This window comes from Nelumbo lutea, chromosome 2 (genome assembly GCF_056320005.1).
Source record: "Nelumbo lutea isolate HS-2025 chromosome 2, American lotus-T2T, whole genome shotgun sequence".
NCBI lineage: Eukaryota > Viridiplantae > Streptophyta > Magnoliopsida > Proteales > Nelumbonaceae > Nelumbo > Nelumbo lutea.
Genome location: NC_142685.1, coordinates 54,905,689 through 54,928,446, shown reverse-complemented (window position 1 = coordinate 54,928,446; position 22,758 = coordinate 54,905,689). Strand labels below are relative to the sequence as shown.

The 22,758-nt window shown below is 36.5% G+C and overlaps 2 protein-coding genes and 1 pseudogene across 6 annotated transcripts; 1 reads left to right on the top strand and 2 right to left on the bottom strand.

Moving 5' to 3' along the window:
* The first annotated feature begins 788 nt into the window (after positions 1-788).
* Positions 789-11,113, top strand: LOC148870808 (cold-responsive protein kinase 1-like). Of its 4 annotated transcripts, none has more exons than XM_088970849.1 (7): positions 789-1,219; positions 1,638-1,770; positions 2,282-2,394; positions 2,554-2,764; positions 3,623-3,860; positions 10,021-10,171; positions 10,436-11,113. In XM_088970849.1, the coding sequence occupies exons 2-7, from the start codon at positions 1,698-1,700 to the stop codon at positions 10,784-10,786; spliced, it is 1,137 nt and encodes a 378-aa protein (XP_088826975.1). In that variant the 5' UTR covers positions 789-1,219; positions 1,638-1,697; the 3' UTR covers positions 10,787-11,113. The 4 variants fall into 4 exon arrangements, with proteins under 4 accessions (XP_088826975.1, XP_088826977.1, XP_088826976.1 ...); XM_088970851.1 differs by having other exon boundaries at positions 792-1,219; positions 2,554-2,620; XM_088970850.1 differs by having other exon boundaries at positions 951-1,392.
* An 878-nt stretch (positions 11,114-11,991) lies between these two features.
* Positions 11,992-16,465, bottom strand: LOC148870807 (clathrin light chain 2-like; annotated as a pseudogene). Its single transcript, XR_016107200.1, has 3 exons — positions 15,593-16,465; positions 14,735-14,887; positions 11,992-12,562 (listed from the first exon to the last, which is right to left on the bottom strand). The product of XR_016107200.1 is annotated as a clathrin light chain 2-like (transcript).
* Positions 16,466-18,020: 1,555 nt separating this feature from the next.
* On the bottom strand, positions 18,021-21,647 carry LOC148870806 (uncharacterized). Its single transcript, XM_088969609.1, has 5 exons — positions 21,335-21,647; positions 20,570-20,609; positions 20,288-20,448; positions 19,510-20,205; positions 18,021-18,813 (listed from the first exon to the last, which is right to left on the bottom strand). The coding sequence occupies exons 1-5, from the start codon at positions 21,554-21,556 to the stop codon at positions 18,448-18,450; spliced, it is 1,485 nt and encodes a 494-aa protein (XP_088825735.1). The 5' UTR covers positions 21,557-21,647; the 3' UTR covers positions 18,021-18,447.
* Positions 21,648-22,758: the final 1,111 nt, after the last annotated feature.

Here is a 22,758-nt window from a genome sequence, read left to right as displayed (position 1 = left end):
CAGAATCATAGATCTAGACAAAATCATGGATCTGATAGACCTAATTATAGACAACTAAGGGGTGATTCTCTCTAGCATAGATGTAGATTCTATTCCCACAACCACCAACCTTGGAAAAGGGGATATTACTGTAGTGTAGTGTGTACCAGATAGACCTGATTATGTTTTCTTATTTAAATAATAATTTAAAATTTGATAATATAGTTTTAATAAAAAATGATATCAAATTATTAAACTATTTATATATTAATAAATTAAACATTTCTAGTTAATATTATCATATTTGTTTTCTATCAAATCAATCATTTTAAACATAAAATATATAAAATTTAAAAACATGCAAAAACCAAAACCAACCCAATTATTAATCAGCACAAAAATGATGAAACCATAATTGTTTTGGACGATTCGCGTGTATGAGATAGACCCCACCCTACCCATCGACAAATGACAACCTTAAAGAGATTAAGACATACAACTGTGTGCCGTGTGGCCGTCGGCGTTTTAATAAATGAATTTAAGGGCATTTTAGCAAACTTATATCTGAAAATGATAGTCTCGACTCTCAAAGGATAAATCTGGTATTCCAAAAAAAAGCAACGTATTATGTCAGCGTTTTCCAAAAGAACACCAAGGGAGGGAAGAGAAGGGAGATTTTGTTAAATGAAAAAAAAAAAAAAGATATTTATATGATTGTCACAAAATCCAGGGGAGGTTTTCATATTTTACCCTTTTCCTGGTTGGTAGTTGTCGTTCAATAAAACAGGAAACCTGGGAACAGGTTCCCTACCAAATTTGATATTCCCTTACTTAAACAGTGTTTCATGGGACCTTGGACCATGAAAAGGAAATTCTGGATTTAAATAAGAAAAGTGGAAACGACGGCCCATTGGAAAAACGCGGTAAGGTCTTGAGTCTCCAATGACCTCATACGGTGACTTTTATTATGTGGAAGAGATGAAGTGAAAGACATGTGAACATGGTGTGCGGCCTCAGTCCAGAAGCCAGAGAAGCAGGAGAAGGGCGTCTCTTTCTGGGTTTCGCTTTGTTGATAGACTCTCTAACTCTCATATACATCGTACGACACGCATACAAGTACTTTTTAGACGTCTTGACCCTCCCCTTCTGTATTGCGTTTTCAACTCCAGAGAAGAAGTACACACGCCTCAGATTTAAGGGAGATGGACAGAACCATAATCCATACAACCACTCGAATCAGGTCTTCTTCTTCTTCTTCTACTTGCTCTAACCAATCCATCCTTTGTCATTCTCGTATTCGCTCTCTCAAATCCAGTCGATTCCATCACGGTTCCTTGCGTTTCTGTGGTTCCATGTCCCAGTTGCTCTTGGTGTTGGGGGCCTGAATGCTTTGATTGATAATTGATTACTTGGGTAACCGGTTCTGCTCTTTTCGTGTAAATTCCGTTATTCAATTATGTCGATCTAAACTCTTTAATGTCGACGGTTCGGCGTTTAATTCGAAAACCGTGTTTCTTTTATGAGGTTGACCAGGTGTTTTTTCTGCTGTTTGAGCTTTGAAGATTCTCTTGATGTGCTTATTTGCTTGACCCCAGTAACTCAGTTCTTTGTTCATGGTGATTTTTGTTTCCGGAATTTTGAGTGTTATGTTTTGGCAGGTTTTGTGTTGAAGAGGATACTCATTGCTGGGGTTGTGGGCTTCTTCTAAATTAGTAGCAATGAAACTGTCTTGTTTTGGTGCGTTTAAGTCATGTAAGAGGAAGAATGTTCACTCTCCAACACAGACAGAAGGTAAGAAGTGCTATTATCCGAAATTTGTTTGGAATTACTAGTTAGTATGTCTTTGGTGGGGCAAAGAACCGAACAAAATGATTAAATGCTAAAGGTTTTACTACTTACATATCCAATTTCTATTAGCAAATTCTACAGCGAGAACTGAATTCACTTCTCTATATCATGGTCTCCTTGATTTTCCTCGAGCTTTCCTGCTCAGATGATTTTGAAACTTCTCGAAAGCAAAGGAAATGTTTTTGAGGGCAGTAGGTTAGTCCTGAAAGAAATTCTAATACCCAGGAGGCCAAGTAACATCAGGGGATTAGAAATATTAATTAGCAAGTGGTTTTTACGGAGGAGAGCACTTTAGGAATTCCAGAAGGTTTTCTTTACGATTTTGATATGATCTATGGTACCATCTTTGAAACTGGTGACTTGTTCCACCAAAGTGCCTCAGCTTAAAACTTTATTACGAACGAGTACTTAACACAGTTCAGGTATCAATACGTTTGTATGTTGTTCTGTGTAGAGATCGTTGCCAGCAATGTACGTCTCTTTTCCTACAAGTCATTGCTCTCTGCAACAGGGAGCTTCCATCCGTCAAATCGTGTAGGTGGAGGTGGCTTTGGAGTTGTTTATAAGGTGAGTTCACGACCGTTCCTAGCTCACAGCTTTATTACATTTTTGGATTTAGTTCTTCTGTTAGAGAATGTAAATATCTGGCTTTCCTGGGTACTTTATCAGCATATGTGTTTATGCGCATCCTTTTAAAGTTGATCAATCTGTGGGTTCTGACTGCAGGGAGTTTTAAGAGATGGAACCCAAGTTGCAGTTAAGTCGCTCTCTGCCGAGTCAAAACAAGGAATACGTGAGTTCTTGACTGAAATTGACATGATATCAAATGTCAAACATCCAAATCTTCTCCAACTAATTGGTTGCTGTATTGAGGGCACTAATCGGATGTTAGTCTATGAGTATATGGAGAACAACAGCCTTGCACATATTTTACTTGGTAATCGGATGTTAGTCTATTAGCTGCATATTACTAGAATAGCTCTTTTAATAAGTATTAGGCTTGATTATAGGGGGCGTTCTTTTTTTGGTTAATGGGATTTTGGTTCTCATTGACCAACAATCCCTTACTCTTTTTTCAGATTTATGTGGGGATCAGGGAAAGTTCATTTTCTTGGGTATCATTTACCTTAGGTGGATAAATAACTTTTTCGCCTAGGGAGAAAGTTGCCAATACTTGAATGGGACAAAAATGCCCTTTTCAATAATGAATTTTTATGAGTAAAATGGTCATTGCCTTATTTACTTACCCGGGTAAGTAACTTACGGAAAACAGAACAAGGCCATACTTGTTGGGTAAGACACTTCAAGTAACCTTTTCAGCCATGACGAGCTAACAAGTTAGTATGTATTAATTGGGGTTGTGAAGAACTAAAAATGAGTCAATAAAATCATGGCACTTAAAGAGCATCATCATCTTCTAAGCCTTTCTCTAACTACATGGGATTGACTATATGGATCCTGTTTTGCCATTCCATTCTGTTTAGTGCCATATCCATTATTAAACTATGAGTCCTTAAATCACTTCTTATTGCTTCAAATCATGTCCTTTTCAGTCTACCCCTTCCATGACTGGAAGAGTTTGACATGTGAAGAACAGAGTGTTTAAGATAATTACATTTCAATAAATTTACTTACTGATTGTTGCATTTTGCAAAGAATCAATACAAGGGTCAAATGTTCAATATTTATCCAGGCCACCCACTTTGTTTACCCAAGACATGTTATTATATTTGTGAAAATCAATTCTCATCTACAAGTTTGCAGATTATGTTGATGCCTATATCTGCCATTTCAGGTTCAAAGAGTAAACATGTTCTTCTGGATTGGCCTACAAGAGCTGCTATCTGTGTGGGTACAGCTCATGGTCTTGCATTTCTTCATGAGGAAGCTGAACCACATATTGTACACCGTGATATCAAGGCTAGTAATATACTGCTCGACAAAAACTTTCAACCTAAAATCGGAGACTTTGGGTTGGCAAAACTTTTTCCAGACAACATCACTCATCTTAGTACACAAGTTGCTGGAACAGAGTAAGCATATCTCTAGTTTGATTATATAGCTTTTTTATTTGGTGAGCTGCCTGCATTATATACTGGTCAGTGGAAACTTGTGATAGAGACTTATTTAAACAACATACAACATTTGTGAAGAAAATTTAGTAGACTATGCTGCTGAGGTGTCTATTAGTTGTACTTAAATAACTTGTGAGGACATATAGGTAGTTATTTCATAATGTGAAGGATAGCCTAGTTAAGAATACCGATAAACATGGTGGGGAACCTCATTTTTGAGATTTCTCACTTGGCCAAGGTTAAGGGAGTCACCACCTAACAAGTTAAGAGGTGCTAGGTCCCTTCTTGCAACTAAGGCTATGTTGGTTGCAATTCTGCTCCAAAGAATCTCTATTTGAATAATGAGTTCTAAGATAAAAATGATTCTCTTTGGAAGCTAAAGTTTTTTAGCTTAAAAAATCAGCTCTTACAACGAGTTTTGAGCCCAGAAAAAGAATTATTTCCAACAGTTTTCATGAATCTAAACTCTAAAGTGGTTCATAGAATCACAACATTCATCAGAATCAATTCTTTGAAAACGTGCCGTATATGCCTGTTTGGCTCATTGCCAAATTCTGTCATTTCTGGCTAGAAACTGAATTTATTCCAACCAGAAATAGGAGGGAAGGAAACACTCTGGAAGAACTAAACAATATTGCTTGGTTTAATTTAATGAGAAGTAGACATTCCATAATAGAAATAAAGGAATTTTGAGAAATGCATTTGGTTTTGGCTAAAATATATCTAATTATCATTTTTTATATTTCATCTTAATTTAAATCCAAAACTACATTTGTGAATCCCACTTGACATTGTTTTATGAAATTTGGACATATACAAAAAAAAATTATAAAAAGAACTAGTGGGTCCCGCATGAAGATGGAGACCTATTATCCGAGGTTTCTCTTTGTTAGAGTGAATAAATTCTGACAAATATAAATAACATGTCTTGTGTAAACCAAGTGGGTAAGAAATGGGCCAAGTGCAATGTTGCACTTGGGCAAGAAATGGGCCTAAATTCTTGCCCATTCTTAGATGGAAACTGCACAGCTGGGTATCCCAAACATTGTTCTGGCTGATTCCTGCTCAATTTTAGCAAGAATGAGCCAAAATGGGCTCCTAGATGCAAAACCAAACCGACCCTAAACTGCAGCTAAATCAGGCAGCTAGACACCCTTGGCCAGTCCATTTTTGGGGCTCCTAGTGACCCTCAAGTGGCTAAAAGTTGAAATAAATGCAGGCAAATGTAGGTGGAGACAGGGGTGAGCATATGGCCCTTTTGGCCCAGCCACAAAACAGTTTACCATGAGGAAAAGGATATAGTCATGTGACTTGACCTTCATTGCCATATGGATAGAAAGCCTTGCCCCATTGAGTTGACATGGGACCAAGGCAAGGGCTGAGTTTGGTTTGTAAGTTGTAACTGAATCGGCCATGTGACAAGCCTCTCAGCATGTCGCAAGAGAATCTTTCCATGCAGCTAGCCAAGCCAAGTACACGGCAGACTACATTTGCAACTCGTAAGAAACAATATACACATCGAGAACATTAGCCTGATTACCTGAGCTAACATCATAAAAAAAGAAGAGGGTGCAGTACAACTGTATTTCTATAACTTGGGTTTGATTATGGTACTGGAAAAACTTGTAACCAATCAGCCGGTATCATAAAAGTGGTATTTATCAAAATTCATAGGGGTTTTGATTGGTCAAAGCCCTTTTGGTATCATGTCTTTCTGGCAACATAGATGTGTGACTTTAATAAATCAAACTTTAAATTTAAACTAAATGTTGTAAAAAGACTACTAGCTCAAATTAAAATACATAAACATTACATATAAAACATATTCAAAATGAAAAATGAAAAAATAAAATATAAAATGGCATATAAAACATATTCAAACTTGTCAAACTTTCAATTCTTTATTTCTTTCCCAATCACATTATTTCAAATAACCAATATGATGTTAAACACCTTTCATTCCTAATTCTACAAGCCGCCTTTGTACCAAGCTCCTTGAGGCAAGCCTGAACAAGCCAATGTTAGAGTCTTAAATTTTTAATCCCCACAAAAAAATAACTTTATAATTTTTAGTATCTTCTAAAAATATCTTTTTATTAGGATGAATGAATGAACAACATTAGAAAATAAGAGGTTCTTGAAGCTTCGGTAAGCGAGCCAAGTGAGTGAAACCCAACAATTACTGTTATCACCAACAGTCTCTATCCTTTCTTTTTTTTTTTTCATATTTTCCCATGTCATGAAAGCTCTTCTAGAGAACTCCTGGCCACCTAAAAAGGACAAACCCAACAATTTGTGAATTTGAACCTCCTCAGCAACAATTTTTTTCCAATACCACTCTTTTCTCTATCAAATCCACTTTGTCAGAATTTGCAGTAGCTGCCTCTTCTTTTTTCCTTGTGTCTTCTACAACTTCCTCATCAACCAAATTGACCCTAACCAATGCAAGGTTTAAAATGTCGATGTCGATGGAAATGTCGCTTACCATAATATAGGACATATGTCAGAAATGTCAAAAAATGTCAAGGGGAAATATTGTAAAAATTAGAGACATTGTGGAAATATTATGAAGTATGTGGAAATATGCAATGATATTTTGTAAATGGTAAAAGAAGTATTGATACATATTTTTAGACTATTATCTTATTCCCAACCACTATATAAAGTTAAGAAACTAAGATCAATAACAAATTAGTAAATGATGATTTACTGATTTATTATGCATTTTGATGTTTTTACAAGGTTATCTAATATTTTCTTTTCTTATATTTAATTCTGATTTATTATAAATTCTAATATATTTATTTCACACTAGTAAACAGAAATACATTTATTTTGATTTTTTATATTAAATGTAGAATATGATTTATTATAAAATTTAAAAAACATTTTCTAGTTCTAATAAATATTTTAAAAAATACTAACTAGTTAATATTTTATTAATTGAAAAATTTTATGTTTTGTATTATAAAGTAATTAATTTATTCTTTTGTTTTTATATTTTGTTAATTCTTTTTTATAAATGTTTTATTTGAAATATTAAATAGAAATTATTAATAGAATATTTTATATTAAAATACAGTATTATAATAATATAATATACTATATTATTAATGTACATTAGTCGACATCCTCTCGACATAATAGGAAAAACTATTATTTTTTTTTGGTTATTTGGACCGATTTGGTCAACATTTCTGAAATATAGGAAATGTCGACCGAAATAATATAATTTTTATATTACCATCTATTTTCATATCGGTGAGCCTCGACATCGACATATGTCAGGCGACATTAGCGACATTTCAACATTTGAAACCATGAACCAATGTGATCAACAACAGTTTATGCTTTGATACCATGTTTCTTGCGGTAGATCAGTTAGGGCTTAGGAAGACAGTAAATTACAAAGTATAGAGAGAAGAAAGAAGAGGCAAGAGTTTGAGAGAGTCAAAAAGCGAGTGGCAATACCACTCAAATTCGAATAGAATTAGGCAATGTCTGAATTCAAATCCAATTAGCTGAATTCGATTCGACATCCGACGGATATATTATTTTTGGTAATTAATAAATATATAGAATAAATATTTTGTTTATATAAAGTATATACATATATAAATTATTTATATAATTTCATTATTATATATAAATTATATAAAATATTTAAATGTTTTATATATTATAGATAAGAATTAAATAATCAATCAAGTTCGAATATTTATCGAATCGAATTAGGTCATATCCGAATTTGACCGATTATGATATTTGAATTATTTGAATTTGATTTAATTATGTTGAATCTGAAATTCAAAATTGGATTTTCGAATACTGTTGACACCCCTAGATAAATGAAAAGTTCTGATTACAAATAGGGGAAAAGAGACTGCCAAATGAAGTGAATAGAATGGTCTCCAAATCAGCTAGGTATCTATTTATGTTATTCTATTCAAACTTGATCCCAATTACAATATTAACCCCTTAAGTAATAAAAAGTATAACTGACTAGTCTACCATCACTTAAGTTATAACTATAAAAAAAGTAAATACTCACATACACAGACATATAAGGAAGCACGGGGAGTCGACCACTATTAACATGTTGCAAGTGCTGCAAGTGTATCACAGAGTTTGCATGTTGGATAAGTACTGAAAGCTGAGGAAGCTTTCAAAACAATACAATACAATAATTTTTCAAAAAATAAATGAAGAAAATAAAAGAAAAATGTCAGGAAAGCTTGCCTTGCCAATAATAAAAAGAATGTCGTAAATGGCTCTGTTGTGAAACCATCATTTAGCTAATGATCAGGAAAAGGTCATCCTACCAAAACAGGATGCACTCAAATGTAGCATGAAGGTAAATGGCTTACAAAAGTGTGCAGAAAGTGGACATAGATGCTACAATTGTGAAGTTGCAACTCAACATCTGAATGTAGAACCATCATCAACAGAGGAAAGGGTAGAAGAATGCCTTTATGGCATATCCCAGATCAGATGAAGAAGTAGATGTGAGATGATGATTAGCAATGGAAGCTGGGAAAATCTGTATTGTTGACATGGCAGAAAGGCCTCACTATATGAGCCACATCCAATTCCATAGAAGTTGCATGGTTTAAAAAGGGTGGAAGCTATATGTCATATTTTCCGATGACAACCTTATGTAATATGGTCAATGGATAGTGCATGTGGACATTGAATTTCTTATACATTCTAGTAGGATTGACAGAATATTTCATTGGTAGTGATTTAGTAGAAAAGAGCCTATAGGGATTAGTATCTTAGAAAATAGCATTGATCAGGAGTTATCGGAAACTGGAAAAAAGATACAGGAATTGAAGAATAAAAGGGTTTACATGTCACCATGGCGAATCAGATGCTTCACATTGCTCTAGCAATATATATATATATTTGATCAGTAAAAAGAAGTTTTATTCATGTATAGAAATTACAGGGGTTATAGTTTATGAGTAGCCTCGGCTACCCCATTACATTGCATCCACTAATAAATTTATTTTTCACTTTTACAATTGGGTCCAGAAGCAGTAATCCCTGTTCACCCCTTGTTTGGCTAGCTGGTCTGCAAATCCATTTGCAGCTCTATGAGTCCACTGAAATGAAAGCTGCATGTCCTTGGATAAACTTTTAATCTTTTATGTCATTTCTGAATATCCAGAGTGTGTTGTCATGCTGTTTTAGCCAACTGATAATAACTTTCCACCCCCATCTCCTTAGCTTTTTGTATCCCGAATACCATTGCCTTCAGTTCAGCTATGATGGAATTACCCATTCCAATGGGACCCGAGTACATCCCCAACACATTGCTCTAGCAATATTACAAAGTTACGGTACTGCTATTTGTCAGTTTAGGTGTCTGAAGTCACAGAATCCTTACAGGCACATTATAATCTATAATTCCATATAACCAAAAGTTTCTGCATACATGTCTTTTCTTTTGACACTTTACTGAAAGGAGGACAAGAAGATTATCATCGTCCAAGCCTTATCCCAACTATATGGGGTTGGCTAAAAGAGGACAAGAAAATAGAGAATGTTTTTTCACATTTTGCAGTTCCACCGAAGGAAATGCCAGGAGTCGTTGAAATTCATATGATTTTATATGGTCAATGATTTTAAATGGGCATTGCCATATTTTGCAAGTGTTTTCTATTTTGCACTGGTTTAGTGCAAAACTAGTCAGATATTTAGGATGTTTATGTCAATGGAAATATAGATCTTTAATAGGATATAGTTGATTTAAAAGATAGTAGTCAGGATCAAATTTTGGTATATATCACACAGCGTAGAGAGTAGAGACTTGAACCTCCTGAAGTAACACTCCAAAGCATGACAAGCTCGTCTTAATTCCTTGAGGTTTGCATTGTTTTGGGGTCTTATGCTGCATATTTTCTTTTTGAGAAAAAAAAAATTGATTATAAGGTTTTAGCTGGACAGAAATGTACCTGGAGGTCACTACTCACTAATATATTGCCTCGGCTCTTCTAAATGGTGACAAGTGCAAAGTACTCATACTTAAAAATTATGTTAGGCATGAACAGGTAAAGAGATGGCATTTGCCAGTGCAATCTTTGTGTGAGAGTCATGTTCTTGCATTTGTTTGCAGGGGTTATTTGGCTCCCGAGTATGCATTGTTAGGGCAGCTAACAAAGAAGGCTGATATTTACAGTTTCGGTGTTCTAATACTTGAAATAGTCAGTGGCAGAAGTAATTCAAAGGCAGCATTTGGAGAGGATCTGAAGGTCCTTGTAGAATGGGTATCTCTCTAAATCTCATTCATCCTACCGAAGTAATATCATTTATTAAAGCTTGACCCTTTCTTTTAACCAGTATTTATAAAACCAGACCGTACATCAACCTGAAGTCTTGGTGGGTCATAGGTTTAAAAGTCTGAACAGAGAATTCAGTTAGTTGTATATAGATGAATTGCAATTTAAAACACAACCCAAGATTCATCAGATAGTTGTATATAGATGGATTCCAGTTATATTGTGCTGATCAGATATGAATGAATGTCGCAGACATGGAAACTGAAAGAGGAAGGTCGGCTCTTGGACATTGTTGATCCAGAACTACTCGAATATCCAGAGGATGAGGTGGCACGGTACATAAAGGTTGCATTGTTTTGCACCCAAGCACCACCACAACTGAGACCTTCCATGAAGAGGGTTCTGGAGATGCTTTCGGAAGAAGTGGACCTCAATTTGAAGACATTAATCCAGCCAAATGTGTACGAGAAAAATACAACCCGAGACGCAGCTAGTTGTTCACAGGGGAGCTCTTCTTCCCCATGGCGCAAAGACAAACAATCCATTACGTCAACCCGTTTATACAGCTCTCCTCTAAGCATGACAGAGATGCAGCCCCGATGAGACAGAGCCATCTTTGTGAGATTTTTTTTTTCTTTTATTTTTATTTTTTTGCCCCATGATGACGCATTGATTCTTTTTGGCAGAATCATGCCGAATAAATTCTTGTTAGAGGCTTAGAAACACCGAGGTGCATAGAATGTCCCTAGGAAAAATGAGAAAAGAAAGCCTTTCTTGTCTAATTTGATTAATTTAAAAAAAAAAATCATATGCTCAGTGATAGCTGTTCTGATTGGTTGTATTTAGCGGAAAAAAATATTAAATCCTCTGAATTTAGTGAAAAAAAAAAAGAGATCTTAATAGTCTAATACACACGTCTATTTTACACCATAGAACCTTGTTTCATTTGTTTATTTTTCTTTCTTCATTTATAATTGAATAATTTGGAAATCATAAGATCAAGGGGAACACAAAATGGAGGCTTCATTGCATGTGCCAACCAATGACCCACTACGCTAGTAGTTTGGACTTTGGTTGGTCAATCGGCATCCCTAACAAAAGAGTGGACCTTACGTGCGCGGTGCACCCTGCTCTGTCCCATTCCCCAACCAGTAATTTGATCGGAGATTCATTCTCCGATATAGGTTCAATAGTCTCCTGCTTTTTACATTAGTTGCAACAGATACTGTGAATAGTTGAACTGGCTGAACTTAATGGCTTATTGCATTGCCTTTTAATGTGATTAGTAGCGAGATCCAAAACGGCATGTTGATTTGATCACTAAAATCAAAGAAATAAGTCATTCTCTTTTTTCGATAGATAAAGAAATAAGCCATTTAAACCGTTATCAAACCACTCTTGGTTGCAAAAGTTGAGTGCAAAATCAGTTAGTAAAAAAAAAAAAAAGCTCATATGATATGCCCATAGTTTTGCACGAATATCCTACATTTATCATTACTACATACTACATGGTCCCATGCCCCTCACAACCTTACAGCTCAAATTCGTTAGTTTGGCCAGCTGAATCAACAGGTTGATCATATTGAAATTTTATAGTTCTCCACTTCTCCTAGATGGGACAATTACGAATTTCCCTCTCTTCAATTTTGACTTGACATGTCTGGTTAATTCTATTAGACCGCAAAATGTTCAATGACGAGATGGAACCTCCTATTCCTAGACAACTAGTCTTGGTAAGCCCAATAAGTTGACAAATCACACTTCGCATCAGGTCACAGTTACGAGCAAATATGGGGAACAACGCAACATTCACACCACCCAAAACCAATACAACTAAAATAATAATAATACATCTACTTCTCTACATCAGAAAAATAAAAAATCCAGAAAACACTAGACGTCTAACCTTGCATGCTCAGGAAAATGGCCAGAAACCAAATACACAATCTCACTCAATGAGCATTGTTTTATACGAACTCAGTATGAGCTAAGGAAGGAAGGGCCCCCAAGATGCAGTCTCAAGCAATAGCCACAGCTTGAGGGGCAGTGGTCACAGCAGCAGCCTTAGGGGGAGGAGCAGTACCAGTAGTGGAATTGCCAGTCTTGGCATCTTTGGCGGGTGCTGGCGCTGGAGGTGAGGAAGTCTTCATGTGAGGGGGTGTTATGCTTGAGCTTAACAAGTATCTGACGCATCCTTGCCGGATCAGTTGGCTTGCCGGGCTTTGGGCCTTGGATTACAATAATTTAAGGCTTCTTCTCCTGTTCCTTCCTCCCCTTCTTTTCTATAGCTGGAACTTCACGTGGAATGAGCTCTGCAATTGCCTTCCAGTAGTCCTTGTCTGCTTCGCCATGGAACTTCTCCCGATTGGCCAGAAATAGCTAGCACAGAACAATATATTAAGTACAACAGATGTATTATTTGCTCATCAAAAATAAAAAAGTACAACTAATCTATTACTCCATGGCTTGGCTTGGGTGTCAGATGGATTAAACATTTTCAGTTTCAAAGAGTAAAGGAAAGAATCCATACACATTTTGTCATTTCCACCTTTATCCTTAAACAAATATCACGCTCTCAAATGTCTACATGCATCTCGATTGGAATTGTATAAATGATCATAACTATGAAATATCATGACAAAATGGTAGAAAGGAATACCAAAGGACGAGTAGAGAGGAAGAGGACAACGCCATAGAACCCCTTCTTGACGGAATATTCTTGTTCCTTTGTCTCAACTTTCAACAGCCTTGTAGTGTCATCCTATATTCTGTTTGGTTGGAACTGCGAGTCAAGAAGTCATTCTCCATCAGAAAGGTCCCCCCTCCCCCCCATTAGGCAGGCAAGCTGAACATCTCACTCTGGCAAGTGCCTCTCTGTAGGGCTGTAATTGCCCAACTTGAAGAATTTCAACTACATCAGGCTCGTGATAAAGGTTTAGGCCCATTCAAAGTTTGACAAATTGCCAACCCAGCCCAACCCAAAACCCAAGTTGCACCCCTACCTCTCTAAAAATTCCCAGAAGATTCACTGTTCTTAAATTTCCAGAATGTTCAAGGTTCTCCTAAAAGATGGACTCCAGAGGACGTCAATCTCTATCACTTCAAATCTGTGCTATACTACAGACTTTGTTATTGAAAATAGACTGGACATACAACCAAAGGGGCAACCTCTACACGGAATTTGTGATTCCAGAAGTGAGATTTATCCTTTTTGCTGAAGCAAGCAAAACTAAATCCTTGATAAATTTTCTCAGATTCAGATTTTTAAACTCTGTGTTGCAAAATCCAAGCATCCAAACATGGAGTTGATAAATGCTACTGACATGATCCCAATCCCAAGCAAGGTTCAAAGTATCATACACCCCGATACGGTACAAGGGGTGTATCGGCACTTTGAACCTTGCACCCACTTTTTTTTTTCAAAAATAGGTTGGGGTAGGTCTTAGGCCTGTCTACCCCCTGAAATAGGTCAAACCCCTAAAGCATTCCTATTTAGCATATCTGTGACCACCGATACAATACATATCAGCTGATATGTAACAAAATTTTGAACCTTAATCCCAAGCCTAAAATTATGAAAATATCATTTCTGAAAAGGACCTCATGCCATACCCATGACTTATTCTATGAATCCAGGTAACAAAGTTGGTTTGTCTTCTTTCCCATCATCCCTCCCTTCCCTATGATCAATCGATAACCCTCCCCCCACCCCATAGAAAGAGCAACTGGAACCACCTAGTTCAAGAGTATCACTTTTCCCTTGGTGGTGGGGGGAGTTACTTAAACATTGCCATATACTTACTAAAATGGGCTGAAACCTTCCTTTCTTTTCAGAAAATAGGTTTAAATATCCCCTATAAGAAAGTCTCTGTTAACACAAACAGAAATGTGTAATGACAAGAAAACCCTTCTCAGGAAATGACAAAAAAAAAAAAAGCTTCCATGCTATATAAATTCTAAAAGTATCCTTATGTACTAAACATTGATATTACTACATTGTAGCCAACTCACCATAAGAGATGTTACCAAATATTTTCAGACTCACCACACCAAATGGTAGGCCAACCAAAATAAAGAACCAACACTCTAACATTCAAAATGGTTTTTTTGTTTGGTCAGTTCTTAAAAATGTTGACTTGGTTAAAGTAAACTTACCGCATTTATGTGTTATACCCACTAAGATTTATTGGTGTAAGCTTATTCTTTTTGTTGTTTTTTTTCATTACATCAGAATTCGATTACACTTGATTGTATTCAATCGGCAGAATCCAAATATGGCGTATAAACAGAATTTACTTTGATTAGTTGGACGCACCAACTAGTTATGAAATTACATTACATTACATTAATAGCCTCTACTCGCGTAATCAATATATATCTATTTCTTAGAGGAGTCACCCAGAGATAATTGTTCCCCAACTAAAAACGGATCTCACAAACAAATTATACGTATCTACATCTAATCAGGTCACTACAGATATAAGTTGGGGCAGTTCATCAAAAGGCTACTAAGCATGCATCAAGTAAACATAATCCATTCCCAAGTCTCACCTTCTCCTTTTCTCTGTTAGTAGGTTTTTTTTTGTTTCAACATTGATCTTTCTCCTCCTGTAGAATTCAATTTTGTATTCATCTGCTTCATCAATTATTTGGTTCAGGAGTTCTTTCTCCCTTTTCTCCTTCTCCAATCGAATAGCATTTTGCCTGTACATTATAAAAGGGATGTAAAGCATGAGTTACTAAAATTATAAAAGAATTAGGCATCAATAGGAAGTAGAAACAGTTAGTGTTAACAGATATATTCTTTCTTCCATCCCAGAAGTACAACTATTTTACTAATTTAAAGAGTAACGGAGAACCTATAGTGAAATTGATCAACCTAATACATCAAGTCATCAACTATTGTTTTGTCATTTTCAAACTGATTGAGGTTAAAACTGGGGAAGATTGGGAACTACTAAAGCCATACAATTAAGCAAGACGCATACAGATCTACCACCAAATCTTCTATCTATATATAGCAGTCTCTGTCCATTCACCTTACTGCAAACTAAAGTTAAACACATACAACAGGATCAAAAGATCCACGTAATGATATATACCAAGTGAAATGGCTGCATCAATAGAACGGTGTCGTTTCCTTGGAAATTTAAGCCAAGTTACATGAGAGACCGAGAGAGAGATCTGAAACCACCACCTACATCTATCATTTGCAATATAACTATAACCGACTGCCAATAAGCTAATAAAGATTCAAACAACGATCTATCAAAAGGAAAATCTAGGGAAACTGGGAACTAGGAAGTAGAAGAAACTTAATGGAAATCTAGCCGCAATAACCAAAGACAACCAAATTGCGAATTAAATTAAGATAAATTCAGGGGCAAAACGTAAAGATCACAACCAAACCTTCTCCACTCTCTGAGAGCAAAACCCTCCTCCGGCTGCATCTCTGCAGGAGGTGGCAGGAACGGCCCGTCCGTCGGAGCAAAACCATCATTAAAAGCCTTAACGTTAGACTCCGGCGAGAAAGCCGAAAATCCACCACCGGTGCCGTAGATGGGAGATGGAGTTTCAGGAATCGGCTGTGAAGTAAATCCATCGTCGCCAGCGCCGTACGAAGTGGTGTTGAAGATGGGCGACGAATCACCGACCGATTCCTTGACGGACTCGTTGTCAGCAAAATTGGCAAAGGCGTCGAAACGCTGAGAAGGGAGACGCGGGTCATAGCCGATGTAACCATCGTCATCGAATGGGCGAGTGGAAGAGACCGGTCGTGAATCCTCGCCGTCATGACTGAACGAGTCGGAAAAGGTGGGCATGCTTGTTTTCCGAGATCTGACGCGAATCGACCACCGTTCGTTCGTTACTCTGGGCGGTGGGCGCACCAATAAGGTGCCTTTTGTTTCACTTACGTCACTTACGTCACACGCTTCATTCGCTTCGGTCAGAGCAAGGCCCGCGAACAGCCTTGACAACCTTTTGTCGGAAATATTTTCGTACTTTTATGCTTAATTTTATGAGAAAATATAATGGACTTTGTTCTGATTGAATCCGATCTTCATAAAAGGCGGTTGGAACGGTATAGGCACACTTCAGCGATGGATGGAAAAAACAATTCATAAATTCATTTCCATCGCTAACGTGCTCGTGTTTCACTGGGGATCACGAGGAAATACAACAGATGTGAAATTCATTAGACTGCGCCTCGTTTACTTGGGTTGATTACTATATAACAGTAACAAAATCGTTCAGTTGAGGCATGAGAATTTACCGATGTTCAGACAATCGAATCAGGCATAAAACTGGAAAAAGGAGAGATTTACAAGTTAGAAATTCGATTGGAGTCGAATCGTGATAATATATATATATATATATATATATATATATATATATATATATTGAGTCATATAATATTATATAATATATTTTATAATTTTGAATGTATTTAAATATGATGGATGAATGATAAATTTCTTAATTTTTAAAACAAATGATTAGGGTTCAAGCCTTTTAACTTAAATTTTTTAAATATACATACATAATAATATAATATATACAAAACAAGAGGTATTGAATTCAAATTTTATTAAACAATATTTCAAAATTTAACTTATGTATGGATCTGAACAATTTTATGAAATCAGGATCAATTCACCGATCTTAATCAACTATATGTTCGTGCATAGTATATCTGCATTTACAAGCGAGCATGTTAACCGGTAGCCCCAAACTTTTGAGATGAGCATGTTAACCGGTATACTTCGGCAAATGTATTATGTCCGCAACATGGCCACTGGGTTTTGAGATGAGCCTTCTGCAGTTATTGTTGAATTTACAGGTACACTTCTGTCAATGTATTCAGCAGTCCTTGTCCGGAACCTGGCCATTAGGGTGTTGGTATCTAACAAAGTCTTAGTGATGATATGATCTTAGATTGCATTTCGCATTCCTTGTTTTAATTTTTAAGGACTTGTCTCCTTTTGATGTTAAAATGCTCGTTTTAATACTGAGTTTTTAATTACAAAAAGAAGACAAGTACTTAAAATAAAGAATGCCAAATGCACCTTAATCTCTATGCCTGTCTTAAGCATCAAAAGCTCGGCTTTTAGAAACCAGGGATCCTATTTAGGAATTTTTTTTTTATCAGTAGTTATTTAGGAATTTATGGAATTATAGTTTTGCTAAGAATAATTTATTGCGATTAATTAAAGAATATCAGAACAAACGACACAATCCATGTGGAAATTGAACAACTATTTTTCACAAGAATCCGGATTTGCTCCTCACAGAGTGCCGACTTCACAGTGCTTTCAGCCATGCATTGAGATCATCTCCCATACTTGATGTTGTCATTCATGGGAAGATGTTCCCAACGGGGGGATATGATGTACTGTGAGGTTCTCTGTGAGGCGTAAATCCAATTTCTTTCCACAATACTATGCTGTAGTATAAGCTGGGATTACTTAGTGCACCCCAAGGCCCAACATTTATTACTGTTTTCATCCAATAAAGAACCAGTAGTCTCAAAAAACAAACCTGATCGAAGAACTACAACTGTAAAATCCAACACAATTTTGAGAGGAAATTGTTGGATTTTACATGGTCTAAGAGTCTCTTTGACCAAGTGGTCTAGTGTTTGATCCTCATTGCTTCCCTTGTAATTAATTAAATATCAGGAAAGGTATGGATGGGCCTGTGCTTTTTTCATGCTTCAAGCCCAATGAACCTTCGCACAAGGGAACATGTTAGAGAATAAAAACCTCTTCAGGGATCCAAATTATCGGAATATTAGAATGAGAAGAAAAAAATAAACAGAAAAGGCAGAGGGATGACATTTATGAAACATTAGATATGACATTGCAGAAAAATCGCCTGTATAGCTAATGAATCTAGATATCCATCACATACACGGTACATTTACAAGAGAAAATCAAGCAGTATTATCCTAACAAATAGTATTTCAAATATATCAACAGAGAAGCTCATACCTCATGATAAAACTTTGTGTAACAATATCCATGCACGCAAACATTGACAACGAAGACAGCCAAGCACTTAAAAGATGCTACTCGCTTTTGTATCTCAAAAGAATGGCATGCAACTAGATGCCGCAAATATAACAAAGATATTATGTACATATACCACCAACTGGAATCTCTGGCTGTGCTGCTCTCCTCTGAATCCACAAGACCCAGATGGTAAATAGATGTGGGTGAAGTAAAATGCTGTAGTTCTTTCCTTGTTGCACTAAAGCTTATATTCTAGAAGAGAAACCCCAAATTCAATAGAAGCTTGCGCAGAGTTTGATGACCCCATTTGATGTCATTCTGCAATACTTCAACATTATCTGACTGAGAATTCTTGTGTGCTTGTTCATTGGTTAAATGGATTTCTTCTTCACACTTATCTGCTTGAGAACTGGACTGCTCTTGCACCAAGGTTAAATTGAGTTCTTCAGTGCCTTTTACCAGAAGATTGGACTGCCCATGTTCATTGGCTAAACAGGGTTCTTGTTGAAGAATAGTGGCATGCACTTCTCCCTTGGTCACATTGTCAAACACAAACTCTGTTGCTTCTTCCTGAAGTGGCTCTCTACCAGGTTCTTGCTTCTCATGTAACTGGTCTTCCTGTGGTTATGCAAAACAAGAAAAAGAAAGGATTCAATGTATGTATGCATGTGCTGCCAGTGAAATGCTGGCCACTAAGCTGAATTATCTATTAAAGCTTACAATTGGAATGCATATCAAGTTCTCAAAATAAATCTGTCATTTTTATTGGGAAACATGACTATTAAGTAATTGCAGTTACAAATAACAAGATATATTGACTTTCTTTTTTACCTCTACTTCTAATTTAGTTTCTGTAGGAAGGTAGAAATAATTATTTTGAAAGAGGTAACGTAAAATTATATTCAAGAAAAGAAAGAAAAGGAAGGTAGAAATATTAATAAATGTATCATCTATCAAGTGGAAAAGGAAGGTAGAAATATTAATGAATTTATCATCTATCAAGTGGAAGAAAAGATATTATGGGCGTTATAATGCATGTCCATGACCATATATTGGAGAATTTTATCTGTGAAGTGGAAGGGAGAAGGATATGAAAATCATAATATTCCCATCTATCAATACACCAGTTGTTAACTGTGGAAGGGTTATAATGCTGCCTTTTCTTCACCTAAAAGGCTAAAACCCATCCCATATCTTGGAAAAACCAAAGAGACTACTGGTTATAAGCGCCCCCACCCCCCCAGTCAATCAATTCTAAACCAGTCATCTCAACAGAAACAAATAGGAACAAAGTGTATCATACCAAACAGTTACCTCGGGTGCTATGTAGTCTTTTGTTTCATCAGCTGCAATTGAGGCACTAGCATTGTTGATTTCTTCAATCTCTTTTTGAAGCAAACCCTTAGTTGCCATCTGTGGTAATGGGGTCAAGCCAGGTACCAAAACATGACCTTCTTCATGAGCAATCAAATTCTCGATGTTATTCATGATTACAGGGGACTTGCCATTTATAGTTCTTCCATGACTTCCATGTATGTCTTCTGATACATTCCATTTGTTATTTGTATTAAGCTTTGCTTCCTCTTTTGACTGAATGATGCTTTCTGCTATGGCCACTTCCCTGTTCCCATGATCTGCGGAGCCCTCTTTAGGATAATTTATGTTCTCTGCAACAATTAGTCCTTTGTTTGCAATGGTCATGGGTCCTTCACTTGGATGACTAATGTTTTTTGCAACAATCATTTTCTGGTTGACATTAGCCATCACTTCCCGATTCAGATCAGCCATGTCCTCTGTATTAGGATTAACCAATGACCCTTCCTTTGGATCAGCCATTGCTTCCTCTGTTATTTTCTGAAGCTCAGAATCTTCCCAGTCTACCAAAACAATGATCTTGTTAATGGTATTCCAAGTTTGCAGAACCCGATCTGGGCCAGGTTGCCACACAACCACCCCTGTAATTGCTTTGAGTATGAATTTGTATTGGATAGCCTTCCCAATAGGTATGTCCTTTTCAACATAAAAGAACAAACATATCAGAATTCAGCAATCAAATAATATCGCATTCTAATCCCCACGATTTCCTTCTTACCAGATCAACTGTCCAAATATGCCCATCTGACCATTCCAATGGTATTGCATTTGAAGGGTCCCACAAACCAAAGATGGGGTCATCCCCAACCAGGAGAAATCGCTCACCAAACAAGCACTCCTTCTGCAATTGCAATCTCACATGAACAGTCCTTGGGAGATCTGAGAAGTAAAAACTGTGATAGTTTGAGAGAAGCAGAGTAAGCAGGAAAATATTTAATATGAATCATCAAGGCAACACTACTTGATAGGAAAATAAATAAACAAAACGAAAGAAACCCACATGTTGCTTGGCCCTGGTATTCTGCAGTCTCCCAGTCTGCCTGCACAGAAGAGGTATTTGTACGAAATCATATTAAAATCAAATTCACTTGACTGTGATTAAGCTCTGACAACAATTGATGTCGAAACTCAAAAGAACAAATCACTATTTTAGTGGGACAAATCTGCACCGCCTAAAGCTGTATAAAGGATCCACAGTTGCAGATGGCATCACAGTTCATAATTTTTTGCCATCATCTTAGCTCGAGTTAAAAACTTATTAGATATATTCTTAACACTCACATAGTCACATTTATAACTAAGATATCCATAAAAAGTAATGAGGCTTAAATAGGTAAAGGCATTATACAAACAAAAGCAAAACACAGAAACGAATAAAGGGCCTGACAAAAGAGTTAAGAAAAAGAAGAAAGAAAAAAAATAAACTTTTTTTCAAAAAACCAAAAAGATCGGCATCAAGGAAAGGATATGGAGTCAGAAACTCAGAAATGACACTTCAGAAAATAAATTAGACAACCATGAGATTAACCGATTCAAGGAGAGAAAGAACAAAAGAGAAGGATCTGAAGAACTACTAACTGTAGTCAGGAACAAAAAGAATGAAATCAGAACAACACCGAATAAATATGAGACCAAAAAACCGGAGAAGACAAGAAGCTCGGAGTTTAAGAGAATCAGACGAGTTCTAAAAGAAAGATTTCAAGAAAGGGCCAAATGTAAAGAACCAGAATAGGAAAAAGGGATGGAAACGAGAAGAAAAAAGTACCTGCGCTTCGGATGCAAACGAAGCTTTCGAAAGAGACTGAATCGGTATCGGCTTGTGTTGTTGAAGAGCAATTGAAAGCGGAAAATCGACATTATTAACTTCCTGAAGTCGCAAGAAGCGACCAAGTTCTGGTCTATCAAACCAAGCTCTGGAACAGAAAGAAGCTCTACCGAGACGCTTCTCCGAAAAGATCTTCCACGCCGAGCTCGTTAGGGCTTCCATGGGTCGGCTTCTGCTTCTTCAGTGAGACTGTGATGTGATTTGTGAGAGCGAGCAAGCGAGTGGAGAGGAAGAGGCATCCGGAATTTCTTTCTTGCGGTTGTGGTGCGACTTAAATAAGACGGACCCAGACAGGAAGTACGGATTTGGCCGATGTGTTAAAAAGCCAGCACGTGTCAACATTGGGATGGATCCGAGAACTCGATATTGTACTTGGACTTGATAAGATCCCCGTATTTGTATTCACTAGTAAATGGACCTGTTTATAGGCCGGACACGGGTCGTGCTAACCCGAGCCCGATCCGATCAATGGGCCTATAATTTGGGCCCAGCCTTGATAAAAAGCCTGAAGTCTGAGTTCGAGTTCAAAGCTTGATTTAATAAAAAAAATTAGAATTTTTCCCTATTCAATAATCAATATAAATTAAAATTTATTTATATTAAAAAAAGAATATAAAGAAGGGAAAAAGTATGTAGAGAAAAAGGGTTCAGCATGAAAAATAAAGGAAAGAGGTGAAAAAAATAGGGGTATTCGATTAGGGTTTTTAGGTTTAATTATAGGTCGAGCCAGGCCGGGCTTGAGTCGAGCTATTTTGGCAAATCCCAAACCCGATTCGAATTTATTGCGGGCTAGGCTTTTCGGCCCGAGGTTAAGCCCACGGGCCCATATACCTATTCAAGCTTGTCCAAGGGTCGGGCCGGCCCATGAACAGGTCTACTAGTAAATATAGTAATTGCATTTGCAAGATACAATATCTCCAAGACAACTATTTACGATTATGGATAGTTTATCAATATTTATAAGTGAGAGTTTCTTAAATATTATAAGTGGATAGTTTTCAATAATTATCGATAATTTTTTAATTATTATAAATGAGTAGTTTTGGGGAGTGATAGTAAAGGATATATATGCCCTTTTTGTATGTTGTTTATATAAGAGATAAAAAATGTTTAATGAAAAATTTAGAAAAATGGGGTTATTCTTTCTTTTATTAATAGTATAGATTATTCATGAAAGATGTTCTCAATACATGGTGGGATGTGGCTGGAAGGTCAATGCGAGGCACACTGTGTGGGAGGAGCAAATGTATCTTTTCAAGGTCTGTTTGATTATTTATTTCAAATCTTTATTCAAATTTCTTAAACTACCCTTATGGTTTAACTAATTTACTAACTCTATCCTTCTTAATTGAAAATTGATTAAG